Genomic DNA, 21,786 nt, shown 5'->3' with positions numbered 1-21,786 from the left:
GTTGTCAGAGTGTATTGCAAATAATCAGATTATTTCTTTTTGTTTAACACATGATTATTATGAGTCAAGAGTAAATCTCAATGCCTTTGGAGTAAGTCTGTGCACTTAGTAAGAAGGGCCCACTTGTGGAGAGGTCAAGAATGAGTTTCTTATGTTCTATGCCTGGCTAAGATCAGCTTTCCTCATGTTTCTCTACTTCCATCTGCAAGGTTAAGAGGAATTCCTAGACATCAACTCTATCTTGCTTTCCAACACGTTCAGCCTTGAGATTATTATTTGTTTTGATTCAACTAGGACCAATTTCATTATGCCTTTTCCCACTGTTTATGCCAGTTACTATTACAAGGAGTCTAAAATTCCCATGTCACCTCTCACTCTGATCTCCAGTCTCCGCACAGCCCATGTCTTTCTCTATTCTTTGTCCTATTAAATGCCCAAGACCTGTGTGCTATGACCTGTGGAACTAACTCATTATTAGCGAAATTCCTTATTGTCAGCCTCTTTTCTAAACTTTCCCTTCTCCATCTTTCTCTGACTGAAGTCTATGGTCCTGAGGACACTGTTTCTCTGTAGCCTTCTCAGTGTTAATTGCTTTTCTTTAGCATAAATGATACCACTGGATTAACTGGTAAAATATATAATAGTCCCTCCTTATTAGTGGTCTTGCTTTCTGTAATTTCAATTGCCCAGGGTGAGCCATGGTTCAAAGATATTAACAGAAAATTCCAGAAATAAACAGTTCATAAGTATGTATGTATGTATAGGAAAAAACAGTACATTCAGGGTTCAATCTACAGTTTTAGACATCCACTGGGGGGGTTTGGAACCTATCCCCCATGGATAAGGGGAAACTACTATATGTCTTCATTTTTCTCATTTCCACTTTCATACCTTTATTAATACTTCCTCTTTAAAAACTTTCAGCTTTCAATTTCATGTCAAAAAATTATATGACCTACTTGTTGAGGCCATCTCCCTCATTTTCTGATGAATTTTAATTTCTGGCTTACAGTTGCTCTCTGTCCTAATTCTTAGTAATTTAAATATCTTTGTAAATGATTCTTCCAACACCTTGGCTTCCTAGTTCCTTGAACTTCTTTTCTATGAAGATCTTTTTATTTACCCTATATCAGCCATATCTTCCCATGGGCTTATCATTTAATTACAACAATTCTCAAATCTTAATTTCAAGCTTCCATTTTCTTCTCACTCTCTCTATGTCTCTAGCTCACTTCCTTTAGTATCCTAACACCAACAATCCTTCATTCCCATTCATACTTCCAATTCATTGTTTGTGCTATCTTTAACATGATCATTATATTTTTCATGCCCTCTCCTCCTTTTTTACAGTGGGTTAAATCCCATCGTTAGTCTTATAATCACTTGCTTGTAGGTTCTTGCTTCAAGGATCTTGCTTGACAAAAATCCTTATCTTAGACAAATCCAACTTTTTCTGTTCTGTGTCTCATAAATAAATGTGACTGGAGATAATCATCATGCTGATTGATGTATCTTTAAATTTATGACTATGATCTTCAGATTGCCCCTTAATGCTGCTAGGCTGTCATGTATATGATTTATTCACATTCTCCTAAATGGCTATTTTATATTTATCCTCTCCCCAGACCTTTAAAACACCTTTCTCTCATTCCCACTCTCCCATTCTCACTTTCTAATTTGTGAAATAGAAAATAAAGGCAATCTCAAGAGAATTTTCACAAGCTCCCAACTTGGTGTTTGTTTACTTACTTGCATCTTATACACATTCTATCCTTTTTTCCTGGTACTCTAGATCAGTGATTTTCAACTTTTCTTGTCTTATGGAACATATAAAGTAATTACCAAAATTCTGCAGCACACACATAAAAAATATTTTTGGTCAATCTAACAAAAATAAGATATAATTTTGATTTACAGAAATAAATAATAATAGTAATTACCTACCTTTTTTGCTCCAAAGTGACTTATTAAAAAGAATCAGGTGCCTATACTTGTATATAAGGATTTCTGGTGCCAAGAATTAACCAATCAGACACAAACAACCATATTATGTGGACATGACCAATAAAATGTAACTCTGTTATATGACCTACATATTTATGGTTCAAGATAGGACATTCACACTGAATGGCTGTTGTTGTGTTGGCTGTTGTCATTTAAAAATATATATTATATATATATGTATATTATATATATATGTATTTATTGATTTCAGAGAGGAAGGAAGAGGGAGAGAGAAATAGAAATAGCAATGATGAGAATCATTGATCTGCTGCCTCCTGCACGCCTCACACTGGGAATTGAGCCCGCAATCTGGTCATATGCCCTGACCATGTGTTAAGGGCCCTTAGGATACACTTGGCTTAATTTAAGTCAGCTGGGATTCAGTGTGAGGGCAAAAGCCATGCCCTGAAGGCGGGACCAGTCAAAGACTGGACACCACTCAGTCTGACTCTCCCGCCCAGCATTAAGGGGATGGATCTCATGATGTCAAGGGCCCACCCAGATGTGATGTAACTTCCTTTAATTTGAGTATATAATAAATCAGCTTTCGGAGCTGGCTCTCTCTCTCTGCATGCTCAGTCCCTCCAGAGGGCAGGCTCTCTGTGCCTGTCCCTCCAGAGGGCAGGCACCACACCCAGCCCAAGCTTTTATTTATTTATTTATTTTTAAATATATTTTATTGATTTTCTACAGAGAGGAAGGGAGAGAGACAGAGAGCCAGAAACATCGATGAGAGAGAAACATCAATCAGCTGCCTCCTGCACATCTCCCACTGGGGATGTGCCCGCAACCCAGGCACATGCCCTTGACCGGAATCGAACCCGGGAACCTTCAGTCCGCAGGCCGACGCTCTATCCACTGAGCCAAACCGGTTTTGGCCCAGCCCAAGCTTTTAATCTATTTTATGTCTTTCTTTATTCTTTAATCCAGAAAGCGCCTCCTAGCTTGTTTGAACCGGTTCAAGTCTCCCCCTCCGTGTGGGATGCGGAGAGGAGACCACAGCCCCAGCACTCCCGTCATAACCGGGAATTGAACCATGATCTCCTGGTTCATGGGCTGATGCTCAACCACTGAGCCATGCCAGCCGGGCTGTTGTCATTTTTTTATTTGGTAATCTAAGATGTCAGTGCCCCTGACTAAATAAATCAGGTATTGCATGTTTTAAAAATTCTTGCAGTACACCACTTGAAAATTGCTGCTCTACATGGCCTGTTCAATCTCTTAAGATCAAACCTCCATATTTGCTTTGGATAACATTCTATATCCCTTCTGACCTATTCAAGGACTTCACTCTTCCCTGTCTTTCCTGCATTATCAGTATTTTCCTATAAACATGATGTTATTGCTTCCATATTTCTCTTGATTCCATCTCCCCTTTCAGAAATTATTTCATTTCTCTAGTCCCCTTGATAACAAAACTGCCCCCAAAGAGTTGTCTATATTTGTTGTTTCTAATTCCTTTTTTCTCATTTCTCTTGAGCCCAGTCTAAGCAGATAGCTACTAGTGCTCTTGTCATTATCACCAGTGATCACACTACTCAATTCAATGGTGATCTTATCCAGTGTCATAGCTTTTAAGTATCATCCATATGTACTGTCAGTTTGAGATCTCTAATTTATATCTCCATTCCAGACCTATTCCCTGAATTCCAGGTTGATATATTCAGCTGCTTACTCATCTTCTCCACTTGAATGTCTAATACACATTTCAAACCTCCACGCCCTAAAGGGAAGTCCTCTCATGCAGTCTTCTCCATTTCAATTGATGACAACTTTTTTCTTAAAATATTTCATTCTAATATCTTTTAGTTTATTATTGATTCCAAACCCATCTCCAGTTTGTCAGGAAACCCTTTTGGTGCTATCTTCAAAATATATCCAGAATCCAACTATCTTGTATCATTTCTATTACATCACACTGGCATAAGCCATCATCAGCCTTATCTTAGTACTAGAGGCCCGGTACATGACATTCGTGCACTTGGTGGAAGGGGGGTGTCCCTGAGCCTGGCCTTTGCCCTCTCACAGTCTGGGACCCCTTGGGGGATGTCCGTCTGCCGCCTCTGTGTTCTCCAGCAGTGAGCCCGGCTTCTGGCTGTGCAGCGCTCCCCCTGTAGGAGTGCACTGACCACCAGGGGGCAGCTCCTGTGTTGAGCGTCTGCCCCCTGGTGGTCAGTGCACATCATAGCTACAGTTTGGTCACTTTGCATATTAGGGTTGTATTATATAGGATAGCCTCCTTTGTGCTTCTGCCCTCCTGTGTCAATATCTTTCCCATTTACTTTTCAACATAGCTGACAAAGTGATCCTTTTTATTTTTTGTTAATCCTTACCCGAGAATATTTTTCCATTGATTTTTAGAGAGAGTAAAGACACAGAGAGAAACATCAATGTGACATATCGATTATTTGCCTCTCGCACGCACCTCTACCAGGGCCAGGGATTGAGCCTGCAAGCAAATTACATGTGAATGGAATTTAACCTGAAACTCTTTAGTCTGTGGGCTGATGCTCTCTTCACTGAGCACACCAGCTACGGCAAAGTGATCCTTTTTAAACCTGTTTCAATCATATCACTCCAATAGCTTCCCATCTTATTCAGAGTAAAAGTCAAAGCCCTTACATTAGCCTAAATGGCTCAACATATTTTCTGTTCCTACTAGCTCTGTTACTTCTTTGACCTGTCTCCTACCAGTGCTTATTTGGCTTCAGTTACATTGGACTACTTCTTCTTTACTAAATAAGCATTTTGCCCAGCTGTTGCCTTTGCCTGAAATATTATTTTCTCTCTATTCTCATGGTTTCCTCAATACCTTCAAGTCTCTACTCAAATGAGAATGACTCTGATCACTCAGTTCAAAGTTACATACTCCCCATCCCCATATTCTTCACCCCTCCTTCCCTACTTTGTGTTTAACAGAAAAAAAAGATCACTTTCTAATACTCAGTTATATAAGTTATTATTTTATTTATTCCTACAGTGGGGCCTTGACTTACAAGTGTCCCAACTAATGAGTTTTTCGAGATACGAGCCGTCTCTCGGCTGATTTTTTGCTTTGAGTTGCGAGCTAAAATTTGGGTTACGAGCCAGCTTCAGATACCCCACCGCTAGTCGGCGCAGTGAACGTCACAGTGAATGCCACAACATCAGCCCAGCATCACGTGTCTCACTCGTTCACTTTAAGATTTGACATATGAGTAATTTGAGTTATGAGCTCTGTCACAGAACTCGTAAGTCAAGGAAGGCCCCACTGTACTAAAGCAGGGGTGGGGAACGTCCGGCCTGTGGGCCATATAAGGGCCACAAAATCATTTTGTCTGGCCCTGCCAATGCATTAGGGGTAAGTTAATTAAATGTTTGAGCAAATATAGTAGGCTAATATTTAAATTGATAATTTTGTATGGCCTGCAAATGATGTTATAAATATCCAAATGGCTCTTGGCAGAAAAAAAGGCTCACCGCCCTTGTACTAAAGTTTAAGCTCTATAAGATCAGGGGTTTTCGACTGTTCTATCCACTGCTGTATTCTCAGTGTTTAGAATAGGTGTGGCACAGAGGCAACTCAGTAAATATCTGTTGAATAAATATGTATGTCCTGGGTTATGATGTAAAGATATAAAATGTGTTTCTTAATTGTATTGCTGTCAAAAAATGTTTGAAGTACATTAGCAGGTATTTACCATCAAGTTGTGAGTTTGAAAGGTATGCAGTTTTAGGAAATTTAGTGAAATTTTGTATGATTATCAAGATAGTAGGTGAGATGTAGCCCAAGAGCAATTTATTCACTTCAGACAGAGTGCTTTAACCAAAATTCTCTGAAGTAAGAGTTAAGTGACTTAAGTGACATAAATAACACGTAGTAAAGGACCTCATCTAGGTCATTTCACCTCTCAGGCTGCAGCTCCTCATCTGTGAAATCATTGGGTTGAGGTGCTCTTTGATCTTTTCTAGGACTAATGATCTCTGAAAACCTACACTGCTAATTTTTGTTATAACAATCCTAGAATGAAATGCATATTAGTTGCAAGGATATACTCCTTCAATGAAGACATCGATGAGCCTTAACTGTGTTCTTATCTATTTATATCACTTCATGAGCTAAAGAATTTGTATTTTGTTTTAACATTCATATTCATGCTAATTTATGATATGCATGGGAGAAACAAGGTTATTTGGGTTCAGTAGTTCTTCTTCATTATCCTATTAGGAAATTTTCAAAAGAAGAAAAGTCAAACTACAATATTGACAGTTTTTCAAGAACTATAGGAAAAAGTTAACAATGCACAATTAACAGGCATTTTTGTTTTTTCCTTTTTCAGACGGTCTTAAAATCACTACATTTGCCAAAAAACAACAGTCTCTATGTTCTTACACCAGACTTACCACCACCTTCATCATCTAGTCATGCTAGGTAAGGTATTTACTTTTTTTGTTAATCTGAAATGAAAAATTTGATTGTTAATAACATTGCTTTAAGCTATATATAAATACAAAATCAAATAAAAATCTTGTTGAAGCTTTAACTTACAGTTATTAAGTATATAAAATTTTAAATTATGTGGTTTAGATAGTTTATTTGATTTTAGTAGTGGCACCTTTTTTCCAAAGAAAATCTTTAGCAAAACTTCATTATGTAAAAAAATAGTCAAAAATGTTATTTATCTGTTTGAATAGGGGTGCATGTACCTTTTCAAATTAGTGTTTTTGTTTTCTTTGGATAAATATCCAGAAATGGTATTGCTGGATAGTATAGCAACTGTTTTATTAATTTTAAAAAAAAATATTTTTATTGATTTCAGAGAGGAAAGGAGAGGGAGAAAGAGATAGAAACATCAATGATGAGAGAGAATCATTGGCTGCCTCCTGCACACCTCACACTGGTGATCGAGCCCACAACTCGGGCACATGCCCTGACCAGGAATCGAAACGTGACCTCCTGCTTCAACTGAGCCATGCTGGCTGGGCTCCATTTTTAATATTTTAAGTTAAATTTTAAACAGGAATCTCCAGACTGTTTTTCATACCGCAGTAATTTTTTTTATTGTTTAAAGTATTACATATAGTATTACATATGTCTCCTTTTCCCCCAATTGACCTCCCCCTTCCTCTCCCACCCCCCAGCACATGTCCTCACCCCCCTAGTGTCTGTGTCTATTGGTTATGCTTGTATGCATGCATACAAGTCCTTTTCATACCACAGTAATTTACAGTCCCACCCAGTGTATGACACTTCCCTTTTTTCCACATCCTCATCAGCATTTGTTATTTGTGGATTTATTAATGATAGCCATTCTGACTGGTATCAGATATCTTGCTGTGGTTTTAATTTGCATTGCCTTGATGATTAGTGATGTTGACCATCTTTTTAATATGTCTGTTAGCTGTTTGTATGTCCTCTTTAGAGAAATGTCTATTCATATTCTCTGCCTATTTTTTAAATTACATTGTTTATTTTTTTGATGTTTAGTTGTATGAGTTGCTTATATCTTTTGGATATTAACCCCTTATCAGATATATGATTTGCAAATATTTTCTCCCATTCAGTAGGCTGGCTTTTCATTTTGTTGATGCTTTCCTTTGCTGTGCAAAACTTTTTTATTTTGATACAGTTCCCTTTTGTTTATTTTATTTTTTTGTTACTCTTTCCTGAGGAGACATATCCAAAAAGATATTGCTTAAGCCCTGACTGGTTTGGTTCAGTGGATAGAGCATCGACCTGCGGACTCAAGGGTCCCAGGTTCGATTCTGGTCAAGGGCATGTACCTTGGTTGTGGCACATCCCCAGTGGGGAGTGTGCAGGAGGCAGCTGATCGATGTTTCTAGCTCTCTATCCCTCTCCCTTCCTCTCTGTAAAAAATCAATAAAATATATATATATTTTTTAAAAAGATTGCTTAAGATGGATGTCAAAGAGATTACTATCTATGTTTTCTTCGAGGAGTTTTATGTCTTACATTTAAGTCTTTAATCTATTTTGAGTTTTTATGTTTGTTTTTTTAATATGGTACAAGAAAGTGGCCCAATTTCATTTTTTTGCATGTGTCTGTTCTGGTTTTCCAACACTACTTATTGAAGAGATGATCTTTAATTGTATATCCTTGCCATCTTTGTTGTAGATTATTTGACCATTTAAGCAAGGATTTATTTTTGGGCTTTCTATTCTATATTTCATTGATCTGTATATTTGCTTTTATACCAGTATGATACCATTTTAATTATTCTAGCTTTGTAGTATAGTTTTATATCAGAAAGTTTAATATCTCCCACTTTGTTCTTTTTCAAAATGTCTTTGGCTACTGGGGTCTTTGGTGGTTCCATATAAATTTTAGGATTAGTTCTAATTCTGAGAAGAATGCCATTGGCATATTAACAGGGATATTGATATATATTTGTTTAGGTAGTATGGAATTTTAACAATATTAATCCTCCCAATCTGTGAGCAAGGTATATCCTTTTATTTATTTGTATCTCTTCAGTTTCTTTCTTTAGTGTCTTATAGTTTTCAGAGTACTGATCTTTCACCTCTTTGGTTAAATTTATTATTAGTTATTTTATGGTTATAAATGAGATAGTTTTTTAAAATTTTTCTTCTGATTGTTTGTTATTGTATAGAAATGCAATAGGTATCTGTGTTCTGAAACTTTATTGAATTCATTTATTAGTTTGACTAATTTTTTGGTGGAGTCTTTAGGGTTTTCTCTATATAGTATCACTTCATCGACAAATAATGAGAGTGTTACTTTCTCTTTTCCAGTTTGTATGCCTTTTACTTTATTTTATTTATTTATTTATTTATTTATTTATTTAAGGTAAGGGTTAGGGTTAGGGCTAGGATTAGGGTTAGGGTTAGTTTTAGGGTTAGAGTTAGGGTTAGGGTTAGGGCTAGGGTTCGGGTTAGGGTTAGGGTTCGCCTTTTATTTTATTTTTTGTCTTTTTGTCTGATTGCTGTGGCCAGGACTTTCAAAACTGTTTTGAGTAGAAGTGGTGATAGTGGGCAACCTTGTCTTGTTTCTGATATTAGAGGAAAAGCTTTTAGCTATTCACTATTGAATATATTAGGTGTGGCTTTGCCATATAGAATGATTATTATGTTGAGATATGTTTCTTTTATACTTTGTTGAGAGGTTTTATAATAAAAGGAGCTTGAATTTTGTCAAATGCTTTTTCTGCATCTTTTGAGGTGTTCATATGGTTTTTATCCTTTATTTTGTTAATGTGATGTATCCTCTTGATTGATTTACAGATGTTGAGCCATCCTTACATCCTTGGGATAAATCCCACTTGGTCATGGTGTATAGTCCTTTTAATGTATTGTTGAATCTATTTTGATAATATTTTGTTGTAAATTTTTGTATGTATGTTCATCAAGGATATTGGCCTGCACTTTTCTTTGATATAAAATTTTTAAGATTTTCTCTCTATTTGGAATAGAGGATCTCATTCTTTCTTCAGTTTTCACAGTGAAACTGAGTACATTATAGAATGAGAGAATTATTGTAATGTTTAATTATATATTGTATTATTATGCCAGATGAAACAAAACCGATCTAAAGTGAATAATTATGCTAGTATTAGAGTCATAATTTTTGTGAGTACAATCTCATTCCAGAACTATGTTTAAGTTGTTTTAGATCTTTATAATATTTATACACATTTTCTTTTTTAATAAAACTTGGCGATTTTGTGTGGTAGAGAGACATGTATCCCTAAACTTTGAGTATTGTCAAACTTTTACCACCATCTATCAAATATCTTTATTATTTATGTAGTGGAAGGAAAACATTTCTGTTTTTCTCTACTGCACTGCTCATAGAACACTTCTGGCCACAAAATTTATTTTGTTTGTTTCACACAACAGGCAGTTCTTCAACACCCACTCAGTCCCACAGGGCTGGCCCCCACATCAGCCAGCAATTGCAAATCTAGGTTGTCACCTGTGTTTTTGAACAACTGGCTATAATTGAAGGTTCACATAACCTCCTTTTTGGGTATGATAATTTGCTAGAACAGCTCGCCAAACTCAGAAATGTTCTCTACTCACTATTTTTGATTTATTAAAAAGCCCGCGCATGTGTGCTTATTGATTTCAGAAAGAGGGAGAGAGAGAAACATCAATGATGAGAGAGAATCATTGATCGGCTGCCTCCTGCACGCTCCCTACTGGGGGTTGAGCTGGCAAACTGAGCATGTGCTCTGATCGGGAATTTAAATCTGTGGCCTCCTTGTTCATGGGTTGACACTCTACCACTGAGCCACACTGGCTGGGCAAAAAACAAAAAAGCATATTTTAAAGGATATAAATGACCAGCCAGATGAAGAAATAAATAGCAAACTCTACCAAATCATTCAGCTGGGGTTTTCTATGGAGGCTTTATTACATAGGCATGATTGACTAAACCATTGGCTATTAGTGATTAACTCAATCTCTTGCCCCTCTTCTCTCCTCATAGGTGGGGAAGAGGGGGATGCAGATAGCATCTTATCACAAGTTTGATTCTCCTATTGACCCCCATTCTGAAGGATTTTCTAAAAGTCACCTTATTAACAAACTCAGGTGTGGATGAAAGGGAATTATCATGAATAACAAAAAACTCCTTGCTCCTTTCACTTTTATCACTCTCATCACTTAAAAATTCCAAGGGTTTTAGGAGTTCTGTGTGGGGAAAAAGACCAAATAGAAATTACTCAACTGCAGAAAATTAAATCTAATGTAATTGTATTTGGTGGTCTGTTAATAGTTTGTTTTAGGTTAAGAATTTAAAGATTTCTTGGGTTGCTCCTTATCCTCTATGTTCAGTGATATACTAGTGGGGGGTTGAGTTTGCATACTATTACAAATAGCCAAACAGTATTTGTAGTTCTAGGTTAGTTAACAATGTAATTAATCACTGTCATTCAATATGTAACCCACATAATTATAGCAGATTAGAGATATTATTGATTATTATCTATTACTTTCCAGTAATGTGGTTAAATGGATTTATCAAAAAGTCTTCCTGGGCTAATGGAAGTGTTCATTGCCATTTGGCTGACCTTTGTTTGATTGCCTATCACTCAATCCCTAGGCAAGCAGGAGCCTACAATGCCTCTGAAATGTAATGTTTGTTGGAAAATGTCTCTTCACATAGCACTTAAGTAGTCTTTTCTAGTTGACTTCATAGATTTTTAACAAGATATAATGATGTTGTTTCCTGCATTGGAACAATAAGAGAGACAGAAAAATTCAAAGTGGAACAAAAGACATAAAAAACTGGGATAGCCAGGTGGTGGGAGGAGGGGCATGTAGAATTTCCTGCTAATGAAAAAGTCATATTAATGAATATTTAATTAAAATATAACTAAAAAGTCAAGGTCTATTTATTTTAGTGTGTTAATATATCTTTCTATAAAACTAGAGATTATCTTTGCGTGTGTGTGATGTATACCTTAAATTCTGATTTCAGAGGAGACAATTAAAAAAACACAAAATTTATGCAGAATTTTAAAGGCTAATGATAATAATTACTTTTTTTTTTTTTTAAATATATTTTATTGATTTTCTACAGAGAGGAAGGGAGAGAGATAGAGAGTTAGAAACATCGATGAGAGAGGAACATCGATCAGCTGCCTCCTGCACATCTCCTACTGGGGATGTGCCCGCAACCCAGGTACATGCCCTTGACCGGAATCGAACCTGGGACCTTTCAGTCCGCAAGCCGACGCTCTATCCACTGAGCCAAACCGGTTTCAGCGATAATAATTACTTTTAATTTCTGATTTTAATTTTGTGTTTTACCAAATAAAAATATTTTTTGGCATCTTAACTGTATAGTGAAGTCCAAAAACAATTTCTGATTGAGTTATATATACAGCCCATCATGTTACCAAATATGGTAGACGGATAAAATTGCTATGTGATAAACTTTATGACTTAATTTGATATTTTTGTTATAATTGGTGAATTAATAGAAAACTTACTTATAACTTATAACCTAATTTATAATCTAAAAAGGAGAAAATAAAAGGTAATTCTGATTTTTAGTGTTATATTTGAGAATAGACAAATGAATGGAAGAGCTCTGAAATTGGTAGAGGAAAATAGGAAAGTTTATGCACATATTATCCCATCCATTTTTTAATATCAGATTTGGGATTAAAAAAAAACACCTCACCCAAGGATATGTTTTTTTTGTTTGTTTTTTATTTCTTATCTTAGAGAGAGTGATAGGGGGAGAGAGAGAAAAAGAAAGAGAAAAATGATGTGAGAGTGAAACATCAGGTAGTTGTCTCCCATATATGCCCCACCCCGGGATGGGTGCAATCTAGATATGTACCCTATTGAGTTTTATATGTATACTAGAGGCCCGGTGCACAAAAATTTGTGCACTGGGGGGGGGGGGGGGAAAGGGGGGTCCCCCAGCCTGGCCTGTGCCCTCTCGCAGTCTGGGACCCCTCGGGAGATAACAACCTGCTGGCTTAGGCCTGCTCCCGGGTGGCAGAGGGCAGGCCCAATCCCTAAGTGCAGCCCCTGGTCAGGCTCAGAGCAGGGCGGATTGGGAGGTTGCGATGCCACCCTCAGTCACGCTCAGGGTAGGGCCAATTGGGGGGTTGGGGCACCGCCCCCTGTCACACTCAAGGCAGGGTCGATGGGGAGGTTGGGGCGCCACCCCCTGTGATGCACAGAGCAGGGCCAATCAGGGGGTTGGGGCGTTGCCCCCTGTCACACACAGAGCAGGGCTAATCAGGGGGTTGGGGTGCTGCCCCCTGTCACTCACAGAGCAGGGCCCATCAGCGGGGTTGGGGCTCTGTACCCTGTCACACACAGAGCAGGGTCGATCAGGGGGTTGGGGAGCTCCCCGCTGTCACTCACAGAGTAGGGCCGATAGGGGAGTTGGGGCACCGCCCCCTGTCACACACAGAACAGGGCGGATCAGGGGGTTGGGGCACTGCACCCTGTCACACTCAGGGCAGGGCCAATGGGGAGGTTATGGCTCTACCCTGTCACACACAGAGCAAGGCCCGTGAAGGGGGGTTGGGGCACCACCCTCTATCACCCACAGAGCAGGGCTAATCAGGGGGTTGGGGCGCCGCCACTGTCACACTTGGGGCAGGGCCGATGGAGAGGTTATGGCTCTACCCTGTCACACACAGAGCAGGGCCCGTGGGGGTCGGGGGGGGGGGGGGGGGGGTTGGGGCGCCGCACCCTGTCAAACACAGAGCCGCAGGGCAATCAGGGGATTGGTTAGCTCCCCCCTATCAGGCACAGAGCAGGGCTGATCAGGGGGTTGGGGTGCTGCCCCCTGTCACTCACAGAGCAGGGCGGATAGGGAGGTTGTAGCCCCGCCCCCTGTCACACTGATCCCGGTGCTGGGAGGCATATTACCCTTTTACTATATAGGATAGAGGCCTGGTGAATGGGTGGGGGCTGGCTGGTTTGCCCTGAAGGGTGTCCTGGATCAGGGTGGGGTCCCCACTGGGGTGCCTGGCCAGTCTGGGTGCGGGGCTGAGGGCTGTTTTCTGGAAGCAAGTGACTGAAGCTCCCAACCGCTCCTTGTTTTCTTCTTTTTTTTTTTTTTTTTTTATTCTGGGCCAGCTTTAGCTCTGAGGCCTCGCTGCTGAAAACATCAATACAATGTTGCGGTCCGGCTGAAGCCCGGCTGAATGAAAGCCAGTTTCTGGGGTTTTGTTTAGCTTCTTATTTGCAACATAGTACATAGTTGCTTAGAGTTGCAGCTGAGAGGCCGGCAAGTTAGGCGGGGAACGTTGGAGTCCGCAGTCACTGGAGCAAGCAAGCTTCCCTGCTCGCTTCAGTGCCTGGCTGCCAGCCACCATCTTAGCTGACAGTTAATTTGCATATACTCACTGATTAGCCAATGAAAAGGGTAGCAGTCATACGCTAATTACCATGTTTCTCTTTTATTAGTGTAGATAACCCATCATGTTAGCAACTGGAAATTGAATCTGCAACCTTTTGGTATACGGAACTATTCTCCAACTAACTGAGCCACTTGGGCAGGGCCAGATTTGGAATTTTTAAAAAAAGGGTATATTTTATTTAAGTGTTTGGTTTGATATTTAATTGATTTTATTGTTTTATTTCTCTGAGATGAGTCAATGGATGTTGGAACATGGAGGGAAGTTGGATAATGAACTGCCTATCAATTGCAATGCAGAACTGTGGTGAAGTCTTGCTGTTATATTCTAGCATTCCAGTTCCACTGCAATGACAAACATTAGGTTCTTTCTTTATAAAATACCAGTTTCTCTAAACAGACTAGATGGCATTGGTATTATAGTGTCACTCTTAAAATTTATTATAACAAAATCACTAAAGTAATCCTATCTATATAATAAAGTGCCAGGGTTGTAACAACTGAAGGCTTGACCAGACCGGGTGCCCCGACCCAGCACTGACTGTGTAGGGGGCTGTGGATCAGGCCCGGAGAGAGGCCTGCAGAGAGAGGCAGGGTCTGATCTGTAGCCTCTGTGGCAGCCATTGATCAGAACTTGCCTCTCTTTCTCTCCCAGCCTGGCCAACAGCCACACCTCCATTTCTCTCCAGGCCTCTACTGGGGCTGCTGATCAACCCTGCCTTTCTGATCAGGCCCCATTAATAGGCCCAGAGATGCTGACTGGCGTAGAAAGTGACCAATCAGAACCAAATCTGGGTCAACTGTGAGGAGCCAATGGCTGCCTAGGAGGCAGAGCTTTTGATGCTGACCGGCATAAAAACTGACCAATCAGAACCAAATTGGCTGGCAGAGGAGGACAGTTGGGGGCGAGATCAGGCGTGCAGGGGAGGGCAGTTGGGCGCGAGATCAGGCCGGCAGGGGAGGGCAGTTGGGGGCAACCAGGCTGGAAGGGGAGGGAAGTTGGGGGCAAGATCAGGTTGGCAGGGGAGGACAATTGGGGGCGAGATCAGGCCGGCAAGGAAGGGCAATTAGGGGTGATCAGGCAGGCAGAGGCAGTTGGGGGTGAGATCAGGCCGGCAGGGGAGAGCAGTTGGGAGCTCGATCAAGCTGGCAAGGGAGGGCAGTTAGGGGTGATCAGGCAGGCAGGCAGAGAGGTTAGGGGTGACCAGGTAGGCAGGCAGAGGCAGTTAGGGGCGATCAGGCAGGCAGGCAAGATGGGTTAGGGGCAATTAGGCAGGTGAGTGGTTAGGAGCCAGCAGTCCCAGATTGTGAGAGGGGTGTCCAACCGGTGGTCGGACATCACCTGAGGAGTCCCCGATTGGAGTGGGTGCAGGCTGGGCTGAGGGAATCCCCCCTCCATGCATGAATTTTGTGCACCGGGCCTCTAGTATAATAGACTAATAGGCAAATTAGCTGGGACACCGTAACACCATGACCGAAAATCAGGGACCTGAGGCTGCATGGCGCCTGGCCGGGGCGAGGTACCTCAGACCGTGCCCCCTGCCCCGTGGGGCTTGATGGTGGACCTCAGGCCATGCCCCCCACTCGGGAGGGCTTGATGGGAGACCTCAGACTGTGCCCCCACCTGGCGGGGCTTGACAGGGGACCTGAGACTGTGCCCCCTACCTGCCACCAGGCTGGGAGACCTGAGGCTGTGCCCCCTGCCCAGCGCCAGGCTGGGGGACCTGACGCTGCACCCCCCTGCCCAGAGGGGCTTGACGGGTGGGGCCGGCCGGGTCTGGGTCTCACCCAATGGGGGTGGGGCCAGCTGGGTCTGGGTCCCCTGTGTTTTCGAAGCCCGTGCAGGTGGTGGGCAGGGACTTGACTCTGGGTCCCGCGGCGCGCCTCAGACTCTGACAGGAGGGAGATTTTCATATACATTTTACTAATTTTCTTTCATCTCTGACACTTCTATTAAAGAGAAAGGGCAAATAGCAATATTAAAATATTTCCTCTAATTAATTCCCTTTTAATGTGCACGAATTTCGTGCACCGGGCCACTAGTATGATTATAACTTATTTCTCCAGACAAAAAACATCACACTATAATGAGAATTTTGGATTGCAGCCCCAGCTTGGCTAAGGATTTTTTTGGTTTTGTTTATAAAATGGGAAGCATTGTTTTTAGTTGGGTGGTTGTAAAAACTTAGTAAACAGGAGTGGTACATGAAATGCAAAAGCAGAAATTACAAAGAAATATAATTAAAATGACTTATTTATGCTAATAAATACCAATAGTAATCCTTTTTATTCAACTCTTACTTGATTTGTATAACAACCCTGCAAGGATGCAGGTCGATTATGATACTTCTATTTTATAGATGAGGAAATTGAAGTGTTTAAACAAAGAGTTTTGTAGATTGTTCAAAGTCAACAGTAAATACTGACTCTGAAGTGTCCATCTGACTCTCCATCTTCTATAGCTTTCAAATTCTTGACAGAAATATGCAAATCTTTATTCCAAAGATTCCTACTTTTCTGGAGGCTCATCTTTAAAATGCGATTTTTTTTTAAGTCTTATAATTTATCTTTATATACTATTTGAAAGGCATTTACATTATTTCACTTATTTTAATTATTTTAAGAATATTCATGAAATTTCAGTATGTTAATTAACTTTTAGTTATAGTACATTATTAATCATTTAGTAAAATGTAGATATAAATAACAGGCTTTTAAACTACTGACAAATCATTTTATTCTCAAGGTTTGGTGAGAACTACTGATATAGAGAAACCATGTAATATAAAAAATTTTTAACTTGATTTTACTGCCACTAGGGGGTGCCTGGTAATTGAGTCTTATTTTGAATTTACAACATCTTTCTGGAAAACAAAAAAGCCAAGAGCCACAAAATTATGATATGAACACCCTATAATGGAATTATACTTAGAATTATTTTAAAGTAAATTATGTCTTCATAAACAATTTCAAGTTTTCTGAGAATTGAAGAGCAAATTCTTAAGTCATAATCTTTATAACATCTGAAAAGCATTAAAAGTATTTTTAATAAATCAGATTTCACAAATTAATTGAAAGGTGAAGCAATATCCCTATGGTACAGCTTTAAATTGTACTATAAATCATAGTAAAATTAGAAAGGGAAAAAACTGTTAATTATGCATGTTTCATATTATTTTAGGAAAGATTCAGTCCATCAAAGATTTATTGATTACCTACTAGATAAAAACAAGTTCTGTCCTCAAGGGGCTTATAACCTATTCATTAAAGGCATTAGGCTTTTTCTTAATTCATCTCATTACAGAAATTTTCCTTAGACATCTCTCATTTTTTTATTATGATCTGTCTGCCACTCAAGTTGATTTCTCAGTAAGATCCTTTTTTCTTCATCTGCTCTAAAGGTTAGTGTTCTTGAAAGTTCTGTTTGTAGTAGTCCCTGTTACTGTACCTTCTCCCTGACATCTAGTGTCAACGCTTCAATTTCCAAACGTGTAAGGTCACTCACAAATCTCTATGTATAAATGCACTAGAGGCCTGATGCACGAAATTCGTGCAAGAGTAGGCCTTCCTTCCCCTGGCTGCTGGCACTGGCTTCCCTCTGGCACCCGGGACCCGGGCTTCCCTTGCAGCCCAAGCTTCATCTGGAAGGTTGTCTGGACTAATTAGCATATTACCCTCTTTATTATTATAGATATGTCCTAGTTGTCAATGGAACTTTTCACTGGTGTGTGTCCCATATGTAATTAAAAGTCATGTCTACAACTTACACACCCCTGAGAAGTCTGTACTACTACCTTGTGTTTTTTTTCTCAAATGTATAAGGTGCAAAAACTGCTTTGTGTGTTCCAGATAGGAAGATGATTATTTTTAAAACCATCGAGTTTGCCATGTAAGTAATTAATGACTCTTTTGAGGTCATTTTTGGCACAAAGAGAGGATGGGAATAAGATTGTAGTAAATTTTAAGGGATAAGTGAGAAATGAGGAATTGGAGTTACTCTCATTTTTAGAAAGCTTTACTATGAGGGTTAAGAATGATTAGAAATAGGAGAGACAGCAAGTAGGAAAAATTTTAAAAAGTAAAACTGCAAAAGGGCTGGTGGCCAAAAAGGGTATGGAGAATGTCAACTTGAACTGCTATAACAAAATACCATAGACTGGAGAGCTTAAAATAAAGACATGTATTTCTCACAATTCTTGAGTATGGAAAGTCCTGCAAGGTTTGATTTCTGGTGAGAGCTCCCTTCCTGGCTCTCTGTCTCACATGGCAGAGAGAGGGCTCTGGCCTCTCTTTTTATCATAAAGACAGAGGTCCCACCCCTCTGTCCTCATTTCACCTTTATTTCCTACTAAAAACTGTCTCAAAATACACTTGGGATTTCAATGTAAAACTTCTGCTCAGTATGCAGTTCAGTTCATAGCAGGAAGATAGAGTCCAGGATTAAGTGTTGAAGTTATCTAGCAGATTTAGAGACAGTAGGAAAGGTAGAAGAATAGAAGATTGGAGCAAATGGAGAACATTTCTGGGTTCTGGATTTTGAGCTGTTAATAGTAATAGTTGATGACAAAGTGCAAATTATAGATAATAGATAATTTGGAAATAGAAGATAGTAATAGTTATAAGAATAAGGATGCTAAGGAAGTGTGAAGTTATAAGTATATGGTAAGTGGCAGTGATATAACAATTACCATTTATGAAGACAGGCTTTTTGCCAAGCCCTTTATTTATTACTTAACATGATGATTTAATAACATAAATCCTCATGATAAGTAATAAATAGATATTATAGATATTACTATAGGCTCAGTGCACAAAAATTTGGGCACTCAGGGGGTCCCTCAGCCAGGCCTATGCCCTCTTGCAGTCTGGGACCCCTCGGAGGATGTCCACCTGCTGGCTTAGGCCCGCTCCCTGGGGGATCGGGCCCAAGCTGGCAGTCAGACATCCCTCTGGCAACCCAGCAGCCCTCGGGGGATGTCCACTTACCAGCAGGGAGCAGACCTAAGCTGCAATCAGACATCCTTAGTGCTGCTGAGGAGGCGAGAGAGGCTCCCGCCACCACCGCTGTGCTGGCAGCCATCAGCCTGGCTTGTGGCTGAGCAGAGTTCCCCCTGTGGGAGCACACTGACCACCAGGGGACAGCTCCTGCATTGAGTGTCTGCCCCCTGGTGCTCAGTGTGTGTCATAGTGACCAGTCATTCCCAGTCGTTCTGCTGTTAGGGTCATTTTGCATATTACCCTTTTATTATATGGGATTGAGGCCTGGTGCATGGGTGGGGGCTGGCTGGTTTGCCCTGAAGGGTGTCCCGGATCAGGGTGGGAGTCCCGCTGGAGTGCCTGGCCAGCCTGGGTGAGGGGCTGATGGCTGTTTTCAGCTGGTCACACCCCCTTCAGGGTGGGGGTTCCCACTGGTGTGCCTGGCCAGCCTGGGTGAGGTGCTGATGGCTGTTTGCAGGCTGGTCAAGCCCCCTCCCCTCAGCCCCCCCGCAGTGGGGACCCTCACCCCATGGAGGTTTGGCTAGCCTGGGTGTGGGGCTGATGGCTGTTTTCAGGCTGGCCACACCCCCTTTAGGGTGAGGGGTCCCCACTGGGGTGCCTGGCCAGTCTGGGTGAGGGGCTGAGGGCCGTTTTCAGGCTTGCCAAGCCCCGCGACGGAAGCTCCCAACCTCTCCTTTTTTTCTTTTTCTTTTTTTTTATTCTGGGATTTATTTACCTTCTATAATTGAAACTTTGTTGCTTTGAGTGGAGCTCAGAGCCGCCTCGGCAGCTTGGCTTCCACCATCTTTGGGGCAACCAAGCCTCCTGCTCGCTCCAGCTCCGTGGCTGCCGGCCACCATCTTGATTGGGTTAATTTGCATATAGTCGCTCTGATTGGCCGGTGGGCGTGGCTTAAGGCGTAGCGAAGGTACGGTCCATTTGCATGTTTGTCTTTTATTAGTGTAGATTACCCACATTTTGCAGATAGGGAAACTTACTTAGGGGCAGTGGTGAGTTGATAAAGAGAGAAAGTGGTTATTGAGAGTTTGTTTAGGTTCATGTTTGAAGAAGGCTACAGATACTTTAGTCTGTACAGTATGTTCACAAATAACCATCTTTTCGTTCAATGTTGTGTTATTATAAAGTTTTTGAGTTGCTATAGAAACCTAACTCATGTTTATATCAATTGGCCTAGGGCAAATGTCATTTTATTTAAATATACAGAACAACTTTAAGTGAGGACTTTTTGTATTAGGAAAACATAAACCTAGGTATAAATGTTATGGCCTGTAAGTACTATAGCCTATAAAGGAGTTACATAATCTTGTCCCTGACTTTCTCTCTTATTTCATCTTTTATCACTCTCCCTCTGACTCATAGCTTGCCAGCCACACTGGCCTCCTTGCTCTTCTTTAAACATTCTAAGCTTACTTCCACATCAGGGAATTTGCACTTTGTGCTTTCCCTGCCTAGAATGATCTTCCACCAATTATCAACTTGGCTCATTCCTTTACTCTATTTAGGCCTCTACTCAAATGTCACATCCTCAGAGAGGCTTTTCTTGATCCCCCTGTCTAATCAGTCCATCTGTCATATCCTCTCTCTTTATCTTGCTTTATCACTACAATACATTATATTAGTAATATATTCATTTTCATATTTGTTGTTTGTCTGCCTCATTACAGTGTAAAGCTACAAGAAACCAGGGATTGTTTTTTGTCTACTGTTGTATCCTCAGCAACTAAAAGAGTACCCAAAACATAATAGGTACTTAGAAATATTTGTACAATGAGTACTGTAAAGTGACACACATTCCTAAGGATTTTGCCTGTTACAACAGACCAAAGCTAAAGAGTAAAGTTCTAAGGGTGGGATTTCAGGCATCATACAGAACAGAGATTAGGTATTTGGGACCAGAAGATCCTATAAGTATCCCATAAATGTAGTGAGCTAGACTATCTTCACTCCTTGAAATGGCTTAGCTTTTATTTTTGTCCATTGTTCCTTATGGTTTTTCCCATCATAATATGGATAATGGAAGGAGCTGTGGCTTTGAAGTCACACACTCTTCAGTCCTACACTGGTTTTGTGGTCTCAGGCAACACCTTTCCTTTGAGTTTTAGTTTCCCTAGGATTATTTAGTGTATGGCTCTTTCAAACCAGATCCTGAGTGTGAAGAGCAAGAGTATTCTTATTGACCATCTCCCTCAGCTCATGAATAGGTCATCTATGAAAGAGGCCCTTAATAAACAAACATTTGTTGTAATGAATATGAAACATTTCATGACTAAATGAGGAATGTGATTTTTGGTCCATGCATTTGTATTCCTTCATTGGCTGTTTTGCTAATTTTCAAACTCATTATAAAATGTTATCCAGATAAATGGAGAGTCCATTTATTTATTCACACAGGATGCCAGTTATTCACTCATTTCCAAGATACAGATTGAGTACCACTATACAATATGTTAAGCCCTTGTTCTAGGTGCTGGGGATACCATGAGGAACAAAATGACAAGGTGCCAGTTTTCATGGAGTTTAAAATATATGTGTAGATGTGGGTGTGTGATGGGAAGACAGGCAACAAATTATAAACGAGAAAAAAAAATCAGATGATAAGAAGTGCTTTTCAGAAAACCAAAATAGAGTGGCAGTTGGGTGACTACTCTAGGTTGTAAGGTCTGGAAAGGCCTTTCTGGATATGTACTGTTCAAGCTGAGACATGAATGACTGAGGAGTCATTCAGATGAAGAGTATTTAGGCAAGGGAAATAGCTAGTGCCAAAGCCCTCAGGTCATGTATAAATATACTAGTTGGAGAAGGTTTAATATTTTGAAATTTAGTATTGCTAATGACCAACTTGCTAGAAAAGGACTGAGTGGAGTGCTTGGCAATAAAAGACAGTCTTTTCAACTTCGCTTTGGTTGCATTCTCCTAAGTGATAAAAATGTCCA

At 40.4% G+C, this 21,786-nt stretch overlaps 1 protein-coding gene across 1 annotated transcript in view; it reads left to right on the top strand.

The window, feature by feature from the left end:
* The window catches only part of FAF1 (Fas associated factor 1), a 354,485-nt gene that overhangs the window by 106,985 nt on the left and 225,714 nt on the right, over window positions 1-21,786 (top strand). The window contains exon 6 of the mRNA XM_070405091.1: window positions 6,324-6,415. Coding sequence (XP_070261192.1) covers window positions 6,324-6,415 — 92 coding nt within the window. The remainder of the gene's footprint in view (window positions 1-6,323; window positions 6,416-21,786) is intronic.

Source organism: Myotis yumanensis, unplaced genomic scaffold (assembly GCF_028538775.1).
Source record: "Myotis yumanensis isolate MYYU_CA2020_CCGP unplaced genomic scaffold, mMyoYum1.0.hap1 SCAF_2, whole genome shotgun sequence".
NCBI lineage: Eukaryota > Metazoa > Chordata > Mammalia > Chiroptera > Vespertilionidae > Myotis > Myotis yumanensis.
Note: the sequence above shows the minus strand (reverse complement) of the source record. Positions and strands in the feature narration are given on the sequence as shown.